Source organism: Bubalus bubalis, chromosome 6 (genome assembly GCF_019923935.1).
Source record: "Bubalus bubalis isolate 160015118507 breed Murrah chromosome 6, NDDB_SH_1, whole genome shotgun sequence".
Lineage (NCBI taxonomy): Eukaryota > Metazoa > Chordata > Mammalia > Artiodactyla > Bovidae > Bubalus > Bubalus bubalis.
In genome coordinates, this window is record NC_059162.1 from 119459179 (window position 1) to 119478290 (window position 19112).

A 19112-nucleotide genomic window follows, 5' to 3' on the forward strand; every position below is an offset into this window, starting at 1 on the left:
CGTGAGGCTGGTGCAGGGCTGGCGTGCCCGAGGGCACCTGGAGCTGTTGAGACAGGTGCAGCCAGTGCTGAGCGAAGCAGGTAGATGCTCCCGTGATAAACACCACCTCGCACTCCCACCCCTCAAGGCTCTCTCCCCTCTCTGCCTGGCCGCTGGGAGGCGCGTGCTGTCTCCAGACACTGCTGGACAGCTGGCCCCGCGGCTGTAAGGCCCCAGCAAACAGACCATCGCACGAGTAAAGCCAAGCGGGGACCCTCGGGTCTGGTGTTGCATAAAGAGCCATTTTATTTCTTAACTGGACAGAGCTGAAGGGCACACGGGACAGGAGCCGAGAGCCTAACACTTGGGTTCAGGACAGCAGGGACTAGTCGTCACATCGGGATGGCAGTCGCGGTGCAGGGGCCACACAAGCACGTATGTACAAGCCACGGGGGACTCGGGGCCGGCCGGCCGCAGGGGGCCCGGGTCTGTCCCAGGGGACGAAGCAGGGGGCCTCTGGGGTCCCCGCGCTGGGGGGAGCTGGCGGGGACCGGAGTGGCAGCCTCGTGCGCGCCGTAACTTCAGTGGCGTTCAGGGACCCTCCTTGGGTGTCGCCTCATCCGGTCCAGGGGCGCGAGGGGCCAGGACTGACGGGAGGTCACCGCCGTCACCCTGCTGTGCGTGCGTGTGTGCGTGTGTGCGCGCGCGTGTGTGTGTGTGTGTGTGTGTGCGCGCGCGTGTGTGTGTGCACACACATTGTCAGAGAACAAGACGCTGGCTTCTTATGAACAGTCACTCAGAGCACAGAGTCCTTGAAGCGGACAGGTCTCTCAACACCCTCCTCTGGCCCCCAGCCCGGTCACCAGGGCCCAGACTCTCCCTCCCGGGGCTCCGCCCAGGGCCGCCGCGGAAGGCGTGCCCCTTCCCTGGAGGGGCCGCGGGGCCGCCCCCAAACTCACGGCAGCTGCAGCCCGAGCAGCCTCAAGCGCCAAAACAAAACTTGTCCGAGAGAGGTGGCTTCCGGCATCCTTCCCTCCCCTCGGGGACACAGCTCAACCCCACACCTGACCTCCCAGCCTGCGCCCACCCCTGGGGACCCCTGGGGCCTCCAGACTGGCCCCCCGTGTCACAGACGGGATGGGGTCCCGGACCACCTCTGCTGGCTCCCACGGCACCCGGCCCAGGAGAGTGGCTTTCCTGACCAACGCACAGACGGAGTTCTCAGGCCCAGGCTGAGAGGAGGTGGTGACAGGCAGGGGACACCCTGAGCGCCAAGTTCCCACCGGGACGGCAGGAGGCCAGGACGCAGTGGCCGTGGGGGCCCGCATGGCTGTGGGGGCCCCGGATGCGGGCGAGTGCTTCAGGCCCGCCCTGCGTGGCAGGGGCTCTGCAGGCTGGCTGGCCCCAGGCGCCCTGCCCCCACACAGGGCCTCGGACCCTGACGAGGCCGCGGCCTCAGGCTGGCTGACCTGAGGGGCTGTGGCCCGGGCCCTGCGCCCCAGTCTCCCCGCAGGACAGCGGGGCACTCAGGACTGACCCCTAGAGCTCACCCGCGCATCCTCCCCTGCCTGTGACCTCGGCTCAGTGTTGGTTCCGGAGCAGCCGTCAGCCTGCTCTCTGCATGGCCTCCAGGGACCCCGGAGGGGCTCAGGCTTCCGGTTTCTGGACGGCGTTCGGTCCTAGTCTAGACCCTCAACCTCTGCCACCTGCTCTGGGTGCCGCGGAGTGGACGGGCCTTGTGCTATGGCTGCTCTGCCCTGAGCTGAAGAGGGGCTGGCTGTGTCTCTGGGAGGAGGAAGAGCTCCTCGAAGACCCCGGGCCGGTGGGTTCCCCGACCAGACCCTCAGCCCGGGCGACCCTGTGCGGTCCTGGGCAACCCTCGGGCACAGAGTCTGAAGAGGGGACGAGACGGATATTGTCACGAGAGGCCAGAACCAGACCCGGCGACACCCTCGGACACAGGAAAAGGCGCCTGGAAGACGGGTGACCCAGCGCTGGCACTGGCCACCCGCACCGGCCGCCTGGAGTCTCCCCACCGGGACCCCTGAACACTCCTCTCCTGGTAAAAGAGGGGTCCATGGCTTCCTCCCCATGGCAACCTGGGGCTCACCCCGCGTCTCGCCCCTGCCCACGCTGCCCACAGCCCCTCACTGCCCGGACCACTCGTAGACCCAGCCCCGCCCTCAGCCGGCCCGGACACCGGGCACCACCCTGACCCTCTCACCCCAGACTGGGCGCCTGGGCTCCCCCCGCCTGCTCCCAGGGGCACGCTGCCAGCGTCCCCGACGGTCACGACTCAGGGGCTGCCGTCCGGGTGAGACACGTGCCCTGCTGGAAGGGACGCACCTGCACTGCTCAGCCTTCAGGCGTCACACCCCCGACACACACACGCACGCACACACACACACGGGCCCCGGGACCAGGCCGGCCCTGAGTGCGTGGGGACAGGCCTCAGCTCCGGCCGGGGCAGTGCATCCCCGTGGCTCCCGGGGGTCCGCCCCGACCCGTCTGTCCCCAAGAGGCTTGGGAGGTGTGTGTGGGAACAAGGGCGCGGGTCCGTCTGAATCCTACAGGTCTACGTGAAGGCATTAGAAATAAATACTTATAAATAGAACACAGTCTTATCGTTAATGTCTGAGGGGACTGTCTCAACGTCACTAACTAGTGTATGTTAATTATAAGTCTGTCTATGCTTAAAAAAATATGAGAACGGCGGCGACGCCCGCGACTCCTGCCCCCCGCCTTTCCGGCGCCTCCCAGCTCCTCCCACCCGGGGCGCCTCCTGCAGAAAGAACGACACGCGTGGCCTCTGCTGGCACAGATCGTGTGGCAGGTCCCCGGCAGGGCGGGCGTCCCAGGAGGCAGGCGGGGCTGGGCGGCGCTGACAGATGGCGATGACGAGACGGGAGGCGGGGCCGGGCCTGCGGGGGGCTGAGCTCAGACCCGCATCTGGGCAGACCTCCTTCTGGACAGCTTGGACCTGCGGGCCGAGAGGAGCGGCGGTCAGGGGGCCATGGGCGCCCGCAGGCTGGCGTGAGGGGCATTGTGGGCACGCCCCTGCCTCCCCAACCGCCCGGGAGACGGTACCCTCTGCCTCCTGCCCCTGGGACTCGGTGGGAGCAGCCCCCCCACCCCCACCCCGCCCCCACAGCCTCCTTTAAAGCATTGCCCGCTGGGGCGAGGCTCGCCCACCCGGGCCCTCCCTGGCGGTCCCGACATAGAGGCCACCTCCCGCCAGCCGACCACGGGCTGTGGAGGCCTCGGGGACCCTCCGCGGGTGGCCATACCGGATGGTCCCGGCCAGCAGGGGGTTGAAGGCGTACAGCCAGTCGTGCATGTCCTTGTCGCTGCTGGCCTGCAGCAAGATGCCCCGGTGCTCCGTGCACACCGCAAACGTGTTGGGGGTCTGCAGAGGGAGCCGCCGTGAGGGCCCAGGCCTCCTGCTCAGCCTGGGGCGGCCGCGGCTCCTCGGGGGTCAGGAAGGAGACCCACGGGAGGGTCAGGGCCGTCCTGACCTCCCATCCAGACGCCCTGCAGGCGGGACACCCTGCGCCTCTCGTCCCGTGGCCACGCCCCAGGCGGCCTTGTCACTGTTTCGCATCCCCAAGGTCCCCTCCCTGGGCCCCCGGCTCAGCTGTGTGCTCGGGGCCGTTAATCCCGCCTCTTCTCTCAAGCCTGAGCCCTCGGCGGGGTGGGCGTTGGGGGTCAGGCTGAGCTCACACCCCCCACCTTGAGGAACCCCAGGCCCCAGCCGGGAGGACTCAGAGCTCCTCACACAGGCCCAGGCTGCCGCCTGCTCAGAGAGGACCTGCGGCAAAGCCGGGGGGCAGGAGGCTGCCCTGGGCCCGTGCGCTGCCGGGCCTGCAGGGCCCCCGATGCGCTCTGTGGGCATCTCTGGAAGAGGCACTGTCTCGTCAGCCATCTGGAGCGTCCTTGGGACCAACGCTCGACCCACCCCCCACTGCTGGTCGTCACCAGGACGGCACGCCTCACGGGTGGGCAGAGTGAGCCCGGAACGCGAGAGGCTGAGCCCGACACCCCCACCCGTGACATCCAGTCACACTGCTTCGGCCGAGCGGTGAGGGGACGCGGCCCGCGGGGGACGGGCCCGGCTCCCGCCCTGCCCGCCAGCCCGCGGCCGCGGCGCACCTTGAGCATCGCCTGCTGGTCCTCGCTGTACTCCACCTGGGCGGTGGACAGGTTGAGCACGAACCGCTCCACGGCGTCCTTGTCGCTGTTGTACATGTAGGCGTAGGGCCGCCGCACCACCACGAACCGCTTGGCCCAGCCGGCCGTGTGCGGCTCCAGGAAGTGCAGGTAGCCCTTCTTGGAGACGATGGGGCTGCAGGGCGGGGACACGTCAAAACTACCTCTCCAAGGCCTCCCACCGGCCCCGTTCTGTCCGCAGCCTCCCACCGGCAACACCCCCACTTCTGCAGCCTCCCACTGGGCACACACCCCCAAGCCCCTTCCACAGCCTCCCACCAGCCCCGCCCGGTCCGCGGCCTCCCACCGGGCCTGCACGTCCAGGCTCTGGGCCACTGTCCTGTCCTCTATATCAGCTCCTTTTCCACCCCTGCCCTAGGTTTGGCGGGGGCTTGGTCTCCTGACTACAGCACAGAGCTGCCCCTGCCCCACATGGGGTGGAGTGGGGTGGGGTGGTGGGGTGGGGGGGTCTGCTTGCCCCCAGCACTGCCCCAGATCGGGGGGTGGTCTCCTGACCCCCAGCACTGCCCAGGTTGGGGCGGCTGCCGTCCCTGCAGAGGCAGAGCTGGGGTCCTCAGGAGCCGGCTGGGCAGGGCCCTCACACACCTGACACGGATTTCCTGGATGTCAGGCACCAGCAGGCGCTGGGGCTCCTTGTCAGCATCTGCTGCCCGGGCAGGGGAGGGGAGCTTCTTGGCATCTACCTCGGGCAGGGGCTCAGGCTCCGGGCTGGCCGGCCGGGAGCAGGGCTGTGGGGTCCTGGGGGAGCAGAATGAAGTCACTGCAGCACCAGGGCACCCAGAGGGCCCGGGAACCTCGGCCAGGCTCCCTGGGGGCCAGGGCCCGGAGGGCCCGGGAACCTCGGCCAGGCTCCCTGGGGGCCAGGACCCGGAGGGCCCGGGAACCTCGGCCAGGCTCCCTGGGGGCCAGGACCCGGAGGGCCCGGGAACCTCGGCCAGGCTCCCTGGGGGCCAGGACCCGGAGGGCCCGGGAACCTCGGCCAGGCTCCCTGGGGGCCAGCGTCACCCCCTGGGACCGCCGGGGCACTCACCGGGGTCCATCTGCCGCCGGCTCCTTCAGGGACGCCCTGGCCCCCCACCCCCACCCCAAGAGAGAGGCTCCCCGTCTCATCTCTAAAGTTAGACCGAGGCTGACTCAGCTTCCTCAGGGACCATCTGCATGGAGGGAGTGGGTGGTCCGCGGCCCGGCCAGAGGGGCCGACGTGCTGGCCGACGCGGCCTGTCTCACGATGGGGCCCAAAGGGCTTCACACCTTTCTCAGTCAGAGAAAAAAGACCCCAAGGAGCTACAAGATCCGGGGTCAGATGCGAGTGGTGTCAGCTGGGGCCCCACGTCAGCAGAAGCCAGTGGAGCCAAAGGGCCCCGGGCCTCTGCTCTGTCACCGCTTCTCCCACTATTCATTCCATTTACCACTGGGAAGGGCTTTCGTTGAGTGTTTTGACCTGTTCCCAGCCTCATGGAAGAGCGTATTTTAAATTTATGCTTTAGCAGAAAGTGGCCCGGGAAAGGCAGCGTGAGCCCTGCCCCGCTGCGTGGCCACCCCCAGACGCCGGTGCCTCGAGCCGGCCTGCCCCCGCCATCCAGCCCCCGCCCCCACCCCCTGCCGGCCGCGGTGCACTCCTGCAGGCCGGCCAGCACCTACCTCAGGTCGGTGGCTCCATACCGGCCCTCGACCAGGGAGGGGCAGGTGGAGGATGGGGTGAGCGTGGCGGCCCCCAGAGGGGACATGGACGGGTCCCGCAGCAGGGTGACCGACATCTCGGAGAGCTGCAGAGGAGATGGCATTCTCTGAGCCAGCGCAGGGCCCCTGTGGGAGGACACCCCCCACCCCAACTGCAGGCCGGACCCTCCTGCCTGCCCCACCCAGGGCTTCGGGCTCTGCCTCAGGGGAATGGGAGGACCCTTGGGCGAGGACCGGGGAAGGCATGTGTACCATCAGCACGTGTAGCCCCACGGCCACGGCGAGAGAAGCTCTGGGCAGAGGGAGAGGCCAGCGAGAGGGCAGAGGGCAGGCCCCCCGCAGGGCCGAGTGAGGACGCGGGCAGGACCCCCCCCAGAGGCTCCGTGCAGGGCAGCACAGGAGCTGGGGGGACAGGCCTGAGGCTGCCGGCCCCAGTGGGCCCCTGGGTGAGGACGGAAGTCAAGGAGGGGCTGGACTCGCCCAGGACAGGGTCAGTGGGGTGAGGCCAGGTCGGACAGCGCTGCTGCTGGGGACAGTGGGCAGAGGAGTGCACCTCGCTCTTGCCCTGCGCGGGCCCTGGCCTCCAGCCCTGAGCTCAGAGGCATCCCTCTGGGCTGGCGGAGGGGTGTCCCTAAGAAAACCCGAGTTCCCTCTTGGAGCCGAGAGTCCCACGGGCGCCCCCGCCCCGTGCCCACCTTGCTCTCGCTGGCGCTGACGCAGACGTGGCTGTGGGTGTACTCTCTGTTGAAGGAGTGGGTGAGGAGCCGTAAGCACTGTGGGCAGAGAAAATGCCCGGTCAGGAGCCCCCAGGACCTGGCTCAGATGTGGATGTGAGCAACTGGCTGAGGGGCCAGGCACCCCAGGAGGAGGTGGGCAGCACCCCACCTCTCCCAGGGAAGCCCCTGACTTCCATCTGAGGAAGCCTCCTGCAGCAGGCTGGTGCCTGGGCAAAGGAGGGGGTGGGGGCACACGAAGTGCAGGAGGTCTTCCCCGTGGCCCACCCAGCGGGATAAAGGGCCAGCTCTAGGGAGCTGGTGAGCTCCCCGTCAGTGTGAGTATTCAAGAGGGGGGCCCCACTTGGGGGAGGAGGCTGTAAACAGTCCCTGAGTCCCAGTGTGGGTGGGGCGGGGTAGGGACAAGGTCACGGTGACTCCAGGGCCCTGGGGCCCTCATTCTCCCAGGTCCCCCACCTGCAGGCTGGCCGGCCACCCACCTTGACAGCCAGCTCCCGCTGCCGCTCGCTGGGCGCCTCCAGGGATGCTGGCCGGGCCTCAGCCGTGAGCGGGGAGGAGGCACTGGAGGAGCCGTGGGCCTCAGAGTCTTCACTGGAGGCGGGGGACAGCGCCTCAGGGCCGGGCCGCTGGGCCGCCTCCAGCTTCTCTCGCAGCAGCAGGTAGTGCCTGGTCTTCTCCACCTGTGCGGGGCGTGAGCACGGCCTCACTCTGTGCCCACAGGGTGGGGCGGGCCCCGTGGAGCCCGCAGACCTGCCCGTGCCCTGGTGCAAGCGGACGGACAAGCTCCGGGGGCACAGCCTCGGGAAGGGCCCAGAACATGGACGGACGCGGACCTGACACCCTCTTTCCACCCTGCCGCAGCCGGCGGCCAGTGCCCGCTGCTGGGCACGGGCTGTCCTGACCGGAGCCACCGAAGGGCCTCGCGCCCCCCAGTTCTCTTCCCAGTGTCTTTCTCATCTCTGCTACACGCCACCCAGTCTGCGGCTGGACCAAGTGCGAACGTTCCGCCCGAAGCCGGGGGCCATCGTGAGGCTCTGAGCCCCATGACAGGCGGGCGAGCTCGTGAGGTTGGGGTGGGAGCAGGGGTCCGGGGGGCGCCGGGGGCCTGGCCCTCACCTCCTGCAGGAGACTCAGCTTCTCCAGCTCCCACTGGTGGTCCAGGATGAGGCTGTCGCTCCGTGGCCTCCAGCCCGCCAGGTTCTCCTCGCCGCGGACGTAGGCCACGGACGTGTCCAGCACCCGCCGGCGCCGCCGCTGCATGCCTGCACGGGCCGCGGACGTGGCGTACCCCACGGGGGCTGCGCCCGCCCCCACCGTCCTCCAGCCCCCCAGGGTCTCTGGGTGAGGGGTTCCCCGCACGGCCGTAGCCGAGGTCACCCGTGGACCCTTCTCCCTGACTTCCATCAGTGCCCCCCCAACCCCCGCCCAGAGGGCGCAGGGCAGATGCCTACCTGGGCTGCCCGCGTCAGCCACATGGCACAGACTCAGCTCGTACACGCCTGTCACGCGGTTGCTGTGGAGGGGGCGTTGTTACCCGCATGATGATGGCCGGGCACCCGTTCACCATCACACGCACTCTGGGCACGAGTCCCACGGCCCGCACGCCAGGCAGTGGGGGCTGCGGTGTCAGGGTCCCCGTCCCAGACCCCCGCTGGGCCCCCTTTGTCTTGGGACCTTTGACTCTGCCTAGGGCACCCCACTAACCCACTCATGGAGGGGGGTCCACGGTCCCAAGGTGACCTCCTGGATGACAGGGTCACAGGGTCATGGCCATCCAGGACCCCCACGCTCTTTCCTCCCGGCTGTGCCCCCCGGGGCGGCCGCCCACAACACAGGGTGTGTGAGCATCGCTGAAGGTGACCAGCAGGGACCCTGGGTGTCCCCGATCCTGGGGTGGGGTCCCTCCACTGCCTTCCTCCCCTCCGCCAGGAATGCAGAGCGCGGTCAGAGTGCGAGAGGACTCTGGGCCTGGGGTCTGACCCCCCCGGGTGCCGGGAGGCCTGGCTCAGCACACATCCCTGGGGATGTGCCGTCCAGGGTCCCTCTGTCCCCACCTCCCCTGGGCCCAGTGTTCACGCTGCCCAGCAACAGGGCCCCACAGCCGCTGGGGAGGAAGGTCACCCAGGACCACCCATGGGAGCCCCAGAGTGGACACACAGGCCTTCCTGCTACACCTGGCAGGCAGACCCCAGCTCTCTCCCGCCCCCCAACACAACATCCGTGTCCCCACAAGTGCGCAGAGGCCTCCCCCGCTGGTCCAAGCGAGATTGGCCGGAGAGAGCTCCTGGCGGGCTCACCTCTCCGAGGCCCGCAGGCTCCCACTGCCGAACAGGTTGCGGATGGAGCGCGAGGCGGGCAGCTTGGCGTCACGCGAGTAGAAGACCATACAGAAGTCCTTGGTGACCACAGCCGGCTGCGTGCAGTTCTCCATCTGCGGGGTCGGGGGCTCAGCGCAGGCTCGCCTGGGCCGACACAGCCCCCTGGCCCTCTCCTTCCAGGGCTCAGCTCAGGCTCGCCCGGGCCGACCCAGCCCCCCGGCCTCAGCCCCAGACCCTCAGCACAGGCTTGCCTGGGCTGACACAGCCCCCCAGCCCTCTTCTCCCGGGGCTCTCCTTCCGGGGCTCAGCGCAGACTCGCCAGTGCCGACCCAGCCCTCAGGCCTCTCCTCTCTGGGTTCAGGGCAGGCACGCCCGGGCTGACCCAGCCCCCTGGCCTCTCCTCCCGGGGGAGGCCCAAGAGCTGCGCCGCCTGCAGCCCCACACCCTCCCCTCTCCCCCGTCCCCAGGGCAGCCCCATGCCCCCACCTTGAACCAACTCCAGCTGGAGATGCTGGGTGTCCCCGCAGGACACCCCGACATCCCGGACACGGGCCTCAGCCTCCTCCCCAGGGAACTGGGGCAACACACGGCCCCAAACGTTTGTGAGGGTCTGACCGGACCCTGTCTGTGCGCCCAGGCCAACCCTGAAGGCCACGGGAGGCCACTGCACGACGAGCGCGCCACTGTCTCAAACAGCAGGTTCTCGTTTTCCTGAAGCTCCAGGGTGACCACCGACAGCGCGGATGTGTCCTGGGGTCTTGCTTCGGCGGTGCCCTACCAGTGTTTGCTCAGCCTGAGCAAAGCTCACCCCACGGGGCGCTCACACTGGCCCCCACGTTACAGCCACAGTGACTAGACTCTGGGGCAGGGAGGCAGGGTGGCTGGGTACTTCTGTCTCTACCGCCCCGCCGGCTGTTGCACCCGTGAGAAATGCCCACACCCCCAGCTTCTCCTATGCTTCCAAGGGAGTCACAGCCAGAGACCCTTGCGATGGGGAAGAGGAGGCTTCTGTTCTTGTGCTGTCTGGAACACAGATGCAACGTCTGGTGGTGCTGCAGCCATCTTGCAACCCCAAGGACAAACCCACACACTACAGATAGAGGAACTGACTAATTCTGAGCATTCCCATTAAAAGTACACAGATTAAACTCAAGGACTCAAGAAGCCCTCTGGGAAGACAACAGGTTGACTGGGGTTGTGTGGGACTAACAAGCACCCTTATTGTCCATTGTTGGGCAACTCAGGCTGGGGGGGGCAGGTGATTTGGGGGGAGGCCCTGGACACGGGTTTCTTGCCTCAATATAAGCAGAGAGGGTCATGTAAATCTTCTCTCGGTAAGGGGTGACCCGGTTCAGCAGGAGGGAGTTGTGCATGGAGCTGTCCCACGCAGCCTCAAACTGGTAAAAGGTTCTAGAAGGAAGCAGAGATGAGGTAGAAAGATGACGGAGTGTGGTGTGCTCTCAGCGGGGACGGGGACATGCAGACGGACACACAGAGACAGACGGACATGTGGGCCACCTGCAGGGCGAGCCGCTGGGGCCGGGGTCCAGGGAGGACAGACCCCTCCTTACTCAGGACGGGCCAGGTTGGCGGCACCGGACACCCCACCAGAGGGGGCCCTGGAGCGCTCTGAGCACCACCTTGGGGGATGGGAAGTTTCAGCCCAGGGTTCTGGAGCTAAGGCGGGAATAGGAGGGTGGAGGGGACAGGAGCTGTGATCACGGGAGGAGAGGCGAGGGAGCCCCGAGCCTGAGTAAGGAGGTGCGCGGCCTCTCCCTGGACCCGAAGGGAGCCTGCCGGGTCTGTAGAGCTTTCTGCGGCATCTCCTCCCCAACTGACCACCCTGGGGGATGATGCTGGGGGTGGAAACCAGGGCGGCCCCCAGGAGACAGCACAGGCCCTGCCGCCACGGCCGGGCCCCACAGAGCAGGCAGCAGGTGCTTCTTTCTGTCCCCAGTGTCTAAGTCAGAAAGTAACGACCAGAGCAGGAGCGAGCGGCCAGGAGCCCACGCCACGGGCGGCTCGGGGCAGCCTCAGGGGCCAGACCAGTGGTGGCCTCCACTCCTGGCCAGCTTTCCTGTTACCCAACAGCTTCTGTTCTCAATTGTCCTAAACCCCTGCCTCAGTCCCGGCCTAAGAGTTGAGGACCGTCACTCATGAGCTGGGAATTTGCCTCAAGCCCCAGCATGGCCGCTCTGCAGGCCCTGGGAGCCCCAGCTTCTCCGGTTTCCAACCCGCATCCCCACGAAGACACGGCAGAGAACAGGTCAGCACAAGCAGGGCGCCGCACACGCCCCCGCATGGCCAGCCCCGCCTGGGGTGTGGACGGCAGGGCAGCGAGGCCGCGAAGGGGCCGCCCCTTCTCCGCGGCACACTTCAGGGGCACAGGAGAAGCAGCGGGACAGGGCAGGGCCAGCGCCGGGCATGTCACGGAGGCAGACCCACAGGGAGGAGGTGAGGACAGCGGGGGGACCGGAGGGCGGACGGGGAGCGGGAGGGGAGACTGAAGACCGGAGGGGGCGGCCCGCGGGCGCGGAGGAGAAAAGCAAGCTGTACCTAGTGTCGCTTCCAAACGAAACGCTAAAGGCGGAGGCGGCCAGGACACACGCACACACACAGAAGAGACCACATGTCAGAACGAGCACCGCCACCCGGCCGGGTACAAGCTGACTGACACGGAGCAGGCGGGCGCCGCACCACGCTGCCCACGGGGCTGCTGACCGCCATGCCCGGGGCCAGACACCACCCGGGGGGGCCCCACTGAGTCCACAGGGTGGGGGGGCCCATGCTGAGCACACAAGGGTGGGGGTCCACTCTGAACCCCCGGAGGGTGGGGGGGCCCACTCTGAGCCCCTAGCCTGGGCACTGCAGACACCCCCCTGCCCCGTGTCCTTGGGTTCGTCCCCAGCAGGACCAGCTGGGCATGCCTGGAGCTGCCACCCAGACCCAGAGAGATGCCCTCTGTCCCCGGGGCCCCCAGATGCCCCAGCTCTGAGGGGCCGGGCCCATGCAGAGCCAGAGGCCCACTGCAGCCCAGCTCGGAGCGATGCCACTTCACAGCACGTGACCTTGGGCTGTCAGCAGACACACCACGCCCTGCTTCCTGGTCGGACGGTGGTGGTCACTGTCCTGCCGGCTAAGTGAGCCGGTGTGGAGCGGAGGACAGCGCCTGCGCGGCGTGGGTCAGGACTAGTCCTCGCCTCAGACGCTCCCACTGACCCAGCACCTGGCTCAGTGCTGCCCCCTGTCGGCCTGCCTCAAATTTCGCTGAAGGACACGGAGGGCTTCCTTCCCTTGGCAAGGGCCCAGCCCACCCCAGCAGGGCGGGGCAGCGGCCACCTGCCGTGTGGGACTCGGGTGGTCACACAGGGGCCCCAAGCTTGCTGGACAGGGTGTTGGAGGCACTGACTCGTGCCCCCTCGATGACATGGCAAAGAGCTCAGACCCAGTGGGCTCAGAGGGAGCCACGGTGTACCCAAGCGGCGACTGGGAGGCAGGACCCCTCCCTCCCCGCCCTGGCCCCGGCCCCCATACCCAAGCAGGCATCAGGTCACCCAGGAACTGCCGCCCCACCCCCCACAGCGCTGCTCCCTCTGTCTAAGCAACACTCAGCCAGACCCCGGTGCCACTAAGGGGGACGGGTGGCCCAGACATGGGGCCTCTGGAGCCACAGCATCCGCTTCACTGAGAACTGGTCAGGAATGCAGATTCCAGGGCCCTCGCACCGGAGGCAGAGATGCCGAGCACGGCCGCCTTGAGGGCAGAGAGTCAGCACTTCACGGTCAGCTCGCCCGTCATCCTGCGGACCCTCTGTACCCAGGCATCCTGCGGAAACTCTGAGCCATAGCAGGGCCAGCCCAGCCGCTCCCCTGGTGAGGCCTCAGGGCCTAGTCTGCCCTGCCAGCCACGTGCCACACTCTGGACCCTGCTTGAAAAGGGGCGGGCGCCCAGGCTGCACCCACAGCAGAGCCCCCGGCCATGCGGAGAATCCCCATCCGCACAGCCCTGCGGCCCTCACACTCCTCCATCCACGTCCAAGAGGCTCGGCTGACTTCCTGACCCCAAGTGAGCCCTCCAGGCGGGAAGGAGGTCCTGGAGGAGGGGCCCTGCCTGGTGGCCTAAGGGGTCAAACAGCACAGACCTGGAGACAGGACCACCCCAGGTTCAATTCTGGGACAGACAGTGTGAGGCTCAAACAAGCAAGGACCCACATGGGGAACACTGGAAACTCAGAAGTTTTGTTGGGACTTCCCTGGCGGTCCGGTGGTTAAGACTCTGAGCCTCCACTGCAGGGACACCGGTTTGACCCTGGTCAGGGAACTAAGATCCTACATGACATGTTGTAGGGCCAAAATATAAAAATGGTTAAAAATAACAAGTTAAAAAAAAAACTGTTGACAAAGAAAATGTCATGCGTTGCAAAACATCCTCTCCGCCTCATTTCTTGTTCAATCAGCGTGACTTTGTGGCCAGGCAGGGGTCCTGTCAGACAGGGCTCCACTCTCCCAGGTCTGTGTCACGGGAGCCCCTTAGTCCTGCCTCGCACCCTCTCAGCATATTCAAAAGCAGAGACATTACTTTGCCAACAAACGTCTGTACAGTCAAAGCTATGGTTTTTCCAGCTCATGTATGGATGTGAGAGTTAGACCATAAAGAAAGCTGAGAACTGAAGAATTGATGCTTTTGAACTGTGGTGTTGGAGAAGACTCTTGATCTCCTTGGACTGCAAGGAGATCAAACCAGTTCATTCTAAAGGAAATCAGTCTTGAATATTCATTGGAAGGACTGATGCTGAAGCTAGAGCTTCAGCAACACTTTGGCCATCTCATGCGAAGAACTGATTCATTTGAAAAGACCCTGATGCTGGGAAAGATTGAAGGTGGGAGGAGAAGGGGACAACAGAGGATGAGATGGTTGGATGGCATCACTGAGTTGATGGACATGAGTCTGAGCAAACTCCGGGAGTTGGTGATGGACAGGAAGGCCTGGCATGCTGAGGTCCATGAAGTTGTAAAGGGTCGGACACGACTCACTGACAGAACTCAACTGAACTGCACCCTCTTGGGGCTGGAGGCCCTGAGGTGCTCAGAGGCCCAGGGGCTGCCCGGGGGGAGGTAAGAGAATCTCAGGGCTCCCAGCACGACCCCCTGGGCACTCTGAGTATGACCACCACCCCTGCTGCGATGGCCTGACAGGGCTCATTCAGACAACTTCTGACAAGCGTCACAGCCATGGGCGCCCATGGGCAGGCCCAGTGGGCAGCCTGGTGTGAAAGGGTCTGCTGAGAATCTGCACATGAAACCCTTCCCTTGAGGTGTCAACCAGAAATGCCTTAGGCTCTGGGAAGTACATTTCTTGAAAGAGTCACCTTTAGAAGTGGCCTAGGAACTCAGGGAAGGTGATCTGAGCCCCCTGAATTGCAGCCAGGGCAGCCCTCCTGTCCAGTGGGGACCATGATCACAGAGTGCAGCCACGCGGCTAAGAGCAGGGGAACGGCCTTGAACCTCAGAGATGCAGCTCTGTATCTGGATGTGACTTTTGCACAGCCGAGCGGCGTCTCCTGCCACGCAGAGTGAGCACTCTGACCAGAGGGACGGAGGGAAGGGAGGATCGAGGGGTGAGGGGACAAATGAGCTCCTCAGCAGGCTCTGAGCTTCCTGGAGACAAGACTCTCCCTGTTTAGTCTTTAATCCCTTTTGAACAATCGCAGAACATGGCTCACGAGTGATGAATGAATGAGTGAGTGGGGTCGTGTCCCGTGTGACGGGTGAATGAATGAGTGAGTGGGGTCGTGTCCCGTGTGACGGGTGAATGAATGAGTGAGTGGGGTCGTGTCCCGTGTGACGGGTGAATGAATGAGTGAGTGGGGTCGTGTCCCGTGTGACGGGTGAATGAATGAGTGAGTGGGGTCGTGTCCCGTGTGACGGGTGAATGAATGAGTGAGTGGGGTCGTGTCCCGTGTGACGGGTGAATGAATGAGTGAGTGGGGTCGTGTCCCGTGTGACGGGTGAATGAATGAGTGAGTGGGGTCGTGTCCCGTGTGACGGGTGAATGAATGAGTGAGTGGGGGTCGTGTCCCGTCGATGGTGCAGCAAACAGGACAGAGAGGAGACTCTGCAGGTTCCCGACCCGGGCCTGTCCGGGGAGGCTGGGGCAGCCCTCGGGGGACCTGAGCCACCTGTCTGGAGAAATCCAACCCTGTGCCTGCTGGGAGGGGTGAGGGTCACTGTGGACCACCCTCGTCCCCAGCCTCAACACTGCCCTACTTTAGAGGGTCTTGTGGCCCCTTTCTGCCCCGGGCACTGGGAGCCCTGGGGCAGGAGAGTGAGCCCGGGTAAGACGCACGGACCCGGTGGAAGGTGGAGGGTCCGACCCACTCTTTGTGGGTCAGGCTGGGTCACCAGCTCTCCTCCTCACTCCCTACCATGAGAGTGAGAGCGTTTTAAAAACTAGGCTCTTTGCTGAGGAGGTTTGTGCTTTAGGAGTATTTCAAATTAAGTGCTAAGACTCTAGGGAGCCCTTTGGACTGCAAGGAGACCAAACCAGTCCATCCTAAAGGAAATAAACCCTGAGTAGTCATTGGAAGGACTGATGCTGACGCTGAAGCGCCAATACTCTGGCCACCTGATGCGAAGAGCTGACTCACTGAAAAGCCCCCGATGCCGGGAAAGACTGAGGGCAGGAGGAGAAGGGGCGACAGAGGACGAGATGGTGGGATGGCATCACTGACTCCACAGACAGGAGTTTGAGCAAGCTCCGGAAGCTGGTGGAGGACAAGGAAGCCTGGTGTGCTGCAGCCCATGGGGTCGCAAACAGCTGGACACAACTGAGCGACTGAACGACAAGGCAGCAGTGAAAATAACCACACCACACGCGTTAACAAAGCTCCGCGTGCAGGGCCTTCCTTAGAGCTTGTCCGATTCATCTCATCTAGTCTCACACGCTGGGGCAGCCCTCACAGCGTCCCCGGCCTACGGGATGGACCGCAGGCTCCAGAAGTCCCTGCCACACGTGCACATTCACACAGCCAGCCCGGCCAGCTTGCAGCCCCAGGCCCCACCCCACCCCAGACATCTGGGACGGGACCCTCTGCTCATCCCCAGAACCTCCCACCACAGCAGCTTCCTGCTGCGTGAGGCAGGCCCTAGCCCAAGGCTCGGGGCTCTGACCCCTCGCGCCTCCCAGTTCTCTGGGCCTCCTCTTGCAGGCCAAGGCCACTGGGGGCCCACGAGCCCAGCTCTGCACCTGGGGCCTGGGGTGAGGTCCTTCTGCAGCCTGGGGGCTGGTGCTAAGGCCCTGCTGAGTAGGACCCCCCACCCCCACGGCCGTCTCCTCCTGGCCACGGGGAATGTTTCTATTTCATGATGTACCTGCATAGGGTGTCCTGGACCAGCCTGAGCACGCCTCTATCACACCGGGCTGACTGTGGACACGCAAACTGTAACAAAATGCCCACACCCCTGTATGATCGTACTGATGGACTCATCAGGGAAACAGCCCCGAAGTCGGGTCCCCTCCGGGGATGAACCCCAGAGCTCTTTTGAGAACAGGCAGACTGCAGGCTGCAGCCGCCACGGCGGGCCCAGTTTGCTTCCAGGACCACCTGGCAGGCTGCCACCTCCAGGAAGCCCTCCAGGCTGCCCAAGAGGGGCAGGTCCCTGCTCTCTGGGCCCCGCAAGGATGTGACCCTCCTCTAGTGCAGCCTCACCGCAGGTCTTCCTTGACAGAGTCCCGGCCACAGCCAGCCGCCTGTCCCCAGGGAGGGCCTGATCCTGCCCTGGGTGTGCATACCCTGGGGACACACTGACAGGAACCACAGCCTGCTGACCACCCCTTGGGGCCTCAGCTAGAGATGCCCGGGGCACAGAGTGACCATCCGTCCCAGCACCTCACGCCAGACCTGACCTCAGCAGGTTGGCTGGTGCCCTGCCCTCTCCTCTGGTTACCCCCCAAGAAGGGGCAAGCACTGCCCCACGCCCCACGCCCCTTTGAGAACCAGGCATCCTCACTGGGGGCCTTCCGCTGCTCCCCTCCTCTTCCAGAACAGAGACCCCAGGGCACCGAGCTCTGGCCACAGTCCACAGGGCCCAGAACAGACCGCGGCCTCAGGGACAGGGTCTATAACAGGGACTGCAAGTCCGTCCACCCCGGGGCCTCCAGGACCCTGCACCCTGCCTCCAAGCCCAGAACCCCGGTGGGGAGGATCTCCGTGGCTGGCCCAGGAGCCCGTGACTCGGGGGCTGGTCCTGGGACCAGGCGAGTCCGGAGCCGGGCCCTTCGCCCCTCACCACCCACCCATTTCCTGAAGGGCGTGTGGTGGCCACGCCAGGAGCCTGGCTCGGCGAGGGGCTGCACCCGGGGCGGTGGGGCAGAGTAGGGAGGGCTGGGCCGGGCCATGCCTGTCCGCCCCCGTCCTGCGCCCACTACGTACCCCCTTTGCTCTCTCACTGTGTGGGGAGGGGGCTGGCCAGCCTGCATGCGGGCGCCTGCTCCTGCTGGGGCGAGGTGGGGCACGGGCAAGGCTCAGGGGTGGGGGGAGCGGGGAGGCCAGCCAGCGTCTACAAGGGCAGAAACTACCGAAGCAGCCAAGATCAAGAGTGGAGGGCGGGGGGCTCAGCCACGGGGGGGAGGGTGATGGGGAGGAAGCGGTGTGACGGGGAGAGGAAAAAGGAAATAAAACGGGAGGAGAAGACGGCAGAGACAGACGAGGAGGTGAGCGAGTGTGGAGGGGCCCGAAAGCTGGAATGAGATCTCGGGGCTGTGGAGTGGGGGCAGGCTGAAAGAAACCAGGGGCACAGATGGTACCTAGGCATGTCCGAATCAAGAAACTGCCTGCAAAACACAAACAATCAGAGGTTAGTGGGGGCGGGGGCCGGGGGGGCAGCGGCAGCGGAGCAGGCAGGGGGCAGTGCGGAGGAGCATCCGCGGCAGGCGGTGGCCCGTCGGAGCCGGGAGGCCACACAGCTTGGGGACCCTGAGCGGGGGTCGGGGGGACGGGGGCCGTGGCAAAGCGGGTGGGCAGCTGAGGCGCAGGGCCCAAGGCTGGCCTGGGTCTCCAGGCGGGGAGAGCGCCTGCCCCATCACCCGCGGAGCTCTGAGGGCGTCAGCTGGGGTCCAGGGGACAGGAGGGCCCTGGGCGGGGCTGCTGGAAGGCAAGCAAGCCTCCGCATGCAGCCCGCCTGGGGCCACCTGCTGAGAGGGTCCCCGAGACTCTCCCCAGGGCGGGGCTCGGGTCAGGGCCGTGCTGGGGTCAGACAGCAGGAGGAGGGGAAGTCAAGCAGGGCCAAAGCAGCTGCGGGCAGGGACTCTGGTCTGGGGGCTTCCTGGAGCCCTCGGGGGCCCTGACCTCCGGCACCTGAGCTGGCCTCTCGTCCCGCGGTCCCCAGGGCACAGGCCTTGCCCGGCAGTGACGGGTGCTCTGACTTCCAGGAGCAGGGTGAACCTTTTCAGCCAAAGCCCCACTGACCCGAGGTCCAGCCCCCTAAGCTCCCCAGAACGTGCTCCGCAGCCACTGTGCCGGCTGGAGGACGGGAGCCCAGAAACACGGTCCCAGAGGCACCCACACCCTCCTCCTCTCTGGTCCACGCGCCTTCTAGCCCAAGAATGGAGGCGCTGCCAGGACAAAGGGAGGGCCAGAGGCTGGGGGAACGCTGAGGTCACTTTCCAGGTCCCCAGGGGCACTCGGCGTGCCAGAGCCCTCCCTGGTGACACGGGTCCCCTCAGCCCCACCCCCGGGTCCCAGTCTCAGAGGCCCGGGTCCCCGCAGGCAGCCCACGCAGAGGGCGCCAGGCCCTCTGCTGTGTCTCCAAGTTGCGTCCTCACGGTGACGGGCCTGCCGCACGTGCCACACCCCTGTTCCCGTAAGCCCAGCCTGCCTGTCATGGTGCCCCCACCCTCGAGAGAACACCTCCCAGCATCCTCATCCAACCCTCCCTCCTCTGGACACGAGTGCAGGCTGCGTTTCCTCCGGAAGGTTCCGGGGCAGGGCTGGAACAGAGCCATGCCTGCCCCTGTGGGTTGCTGCCCACTCTGTGGGGAGTCTGCGAGGAAGCCCAGCTCTGTCTGGACCAAGACCCTTTATTCTTACGGATCCAGCTCCCCTGGCAAAGGGGGCCCCACCCGCTCCAGCGCACCCAGCGCTCAAGACACTTCCTACAAACGCAGCACAGGAGCC

At 65.9% G+C, this 19112-nt stretch overlaps 1 protein-coding gene across 21 annotated transcripts in view; it reads right to left on the minus strand.

Annotated features, from left to right (window-relative positions):
• Positions 1-262: 262 nt before the first annotated feature.
• Positions 263-19112, minus strand: part of KIF1A (kinesin family member 1A) — an 87037-nt gene continuing 68187 nt past the window's right edge. For 6 of the 21 annotated variants that reach the window (XM_025289285.3, XM_044945404.2, XM_006077140.4 and 3 more), the window contains 13 exons: positions 17744-17770; positions 11495-11518; positions 10234-10348; positions 8918-9051; positions 8072-8133; positions 7737-7882; positions 7100-7300; positions 6582-6659; positions 5848-5972; positions 4792-4944; positions 4129-4321; positions 3267-3385; positions 263-2959 (listed from right to left, as the gene is read on the minus strand). In XM_025289285.3, the coding sequence (XP_025145070.3) occupies positions 2917-2959; positions 3267-3385; positions 4129-4321; positions 4792-4944; positions 5848-5972; positions 6582-6659; positions 7100-7300; positions 7737-7882; positions 8072-8133; positions 8918-9051; positions 10234-10348; positions 11495-11518; positions 17744-17770 (1420 nt within the window). In that variant the 3' untranslated portion in view covers positions 263-2916. The remainder of the gene's footprint in view (positions 2960-3266; positions 3386-4128; positions 4322-4791; positions 4945-5847; positions 5973-6581; positions 6660-7099; positions 7301-7736; positions 7883-8071; positions 8134-8917; positions 9052-10233; positions 10349-11494; positions 11519-17743; positions 17771-19112) is intronic. The other 15 variants (XM_006077146.4, XM_044945400.2, XM_006077144.4 and 12 more) reach the window with 3 other exon arrangements.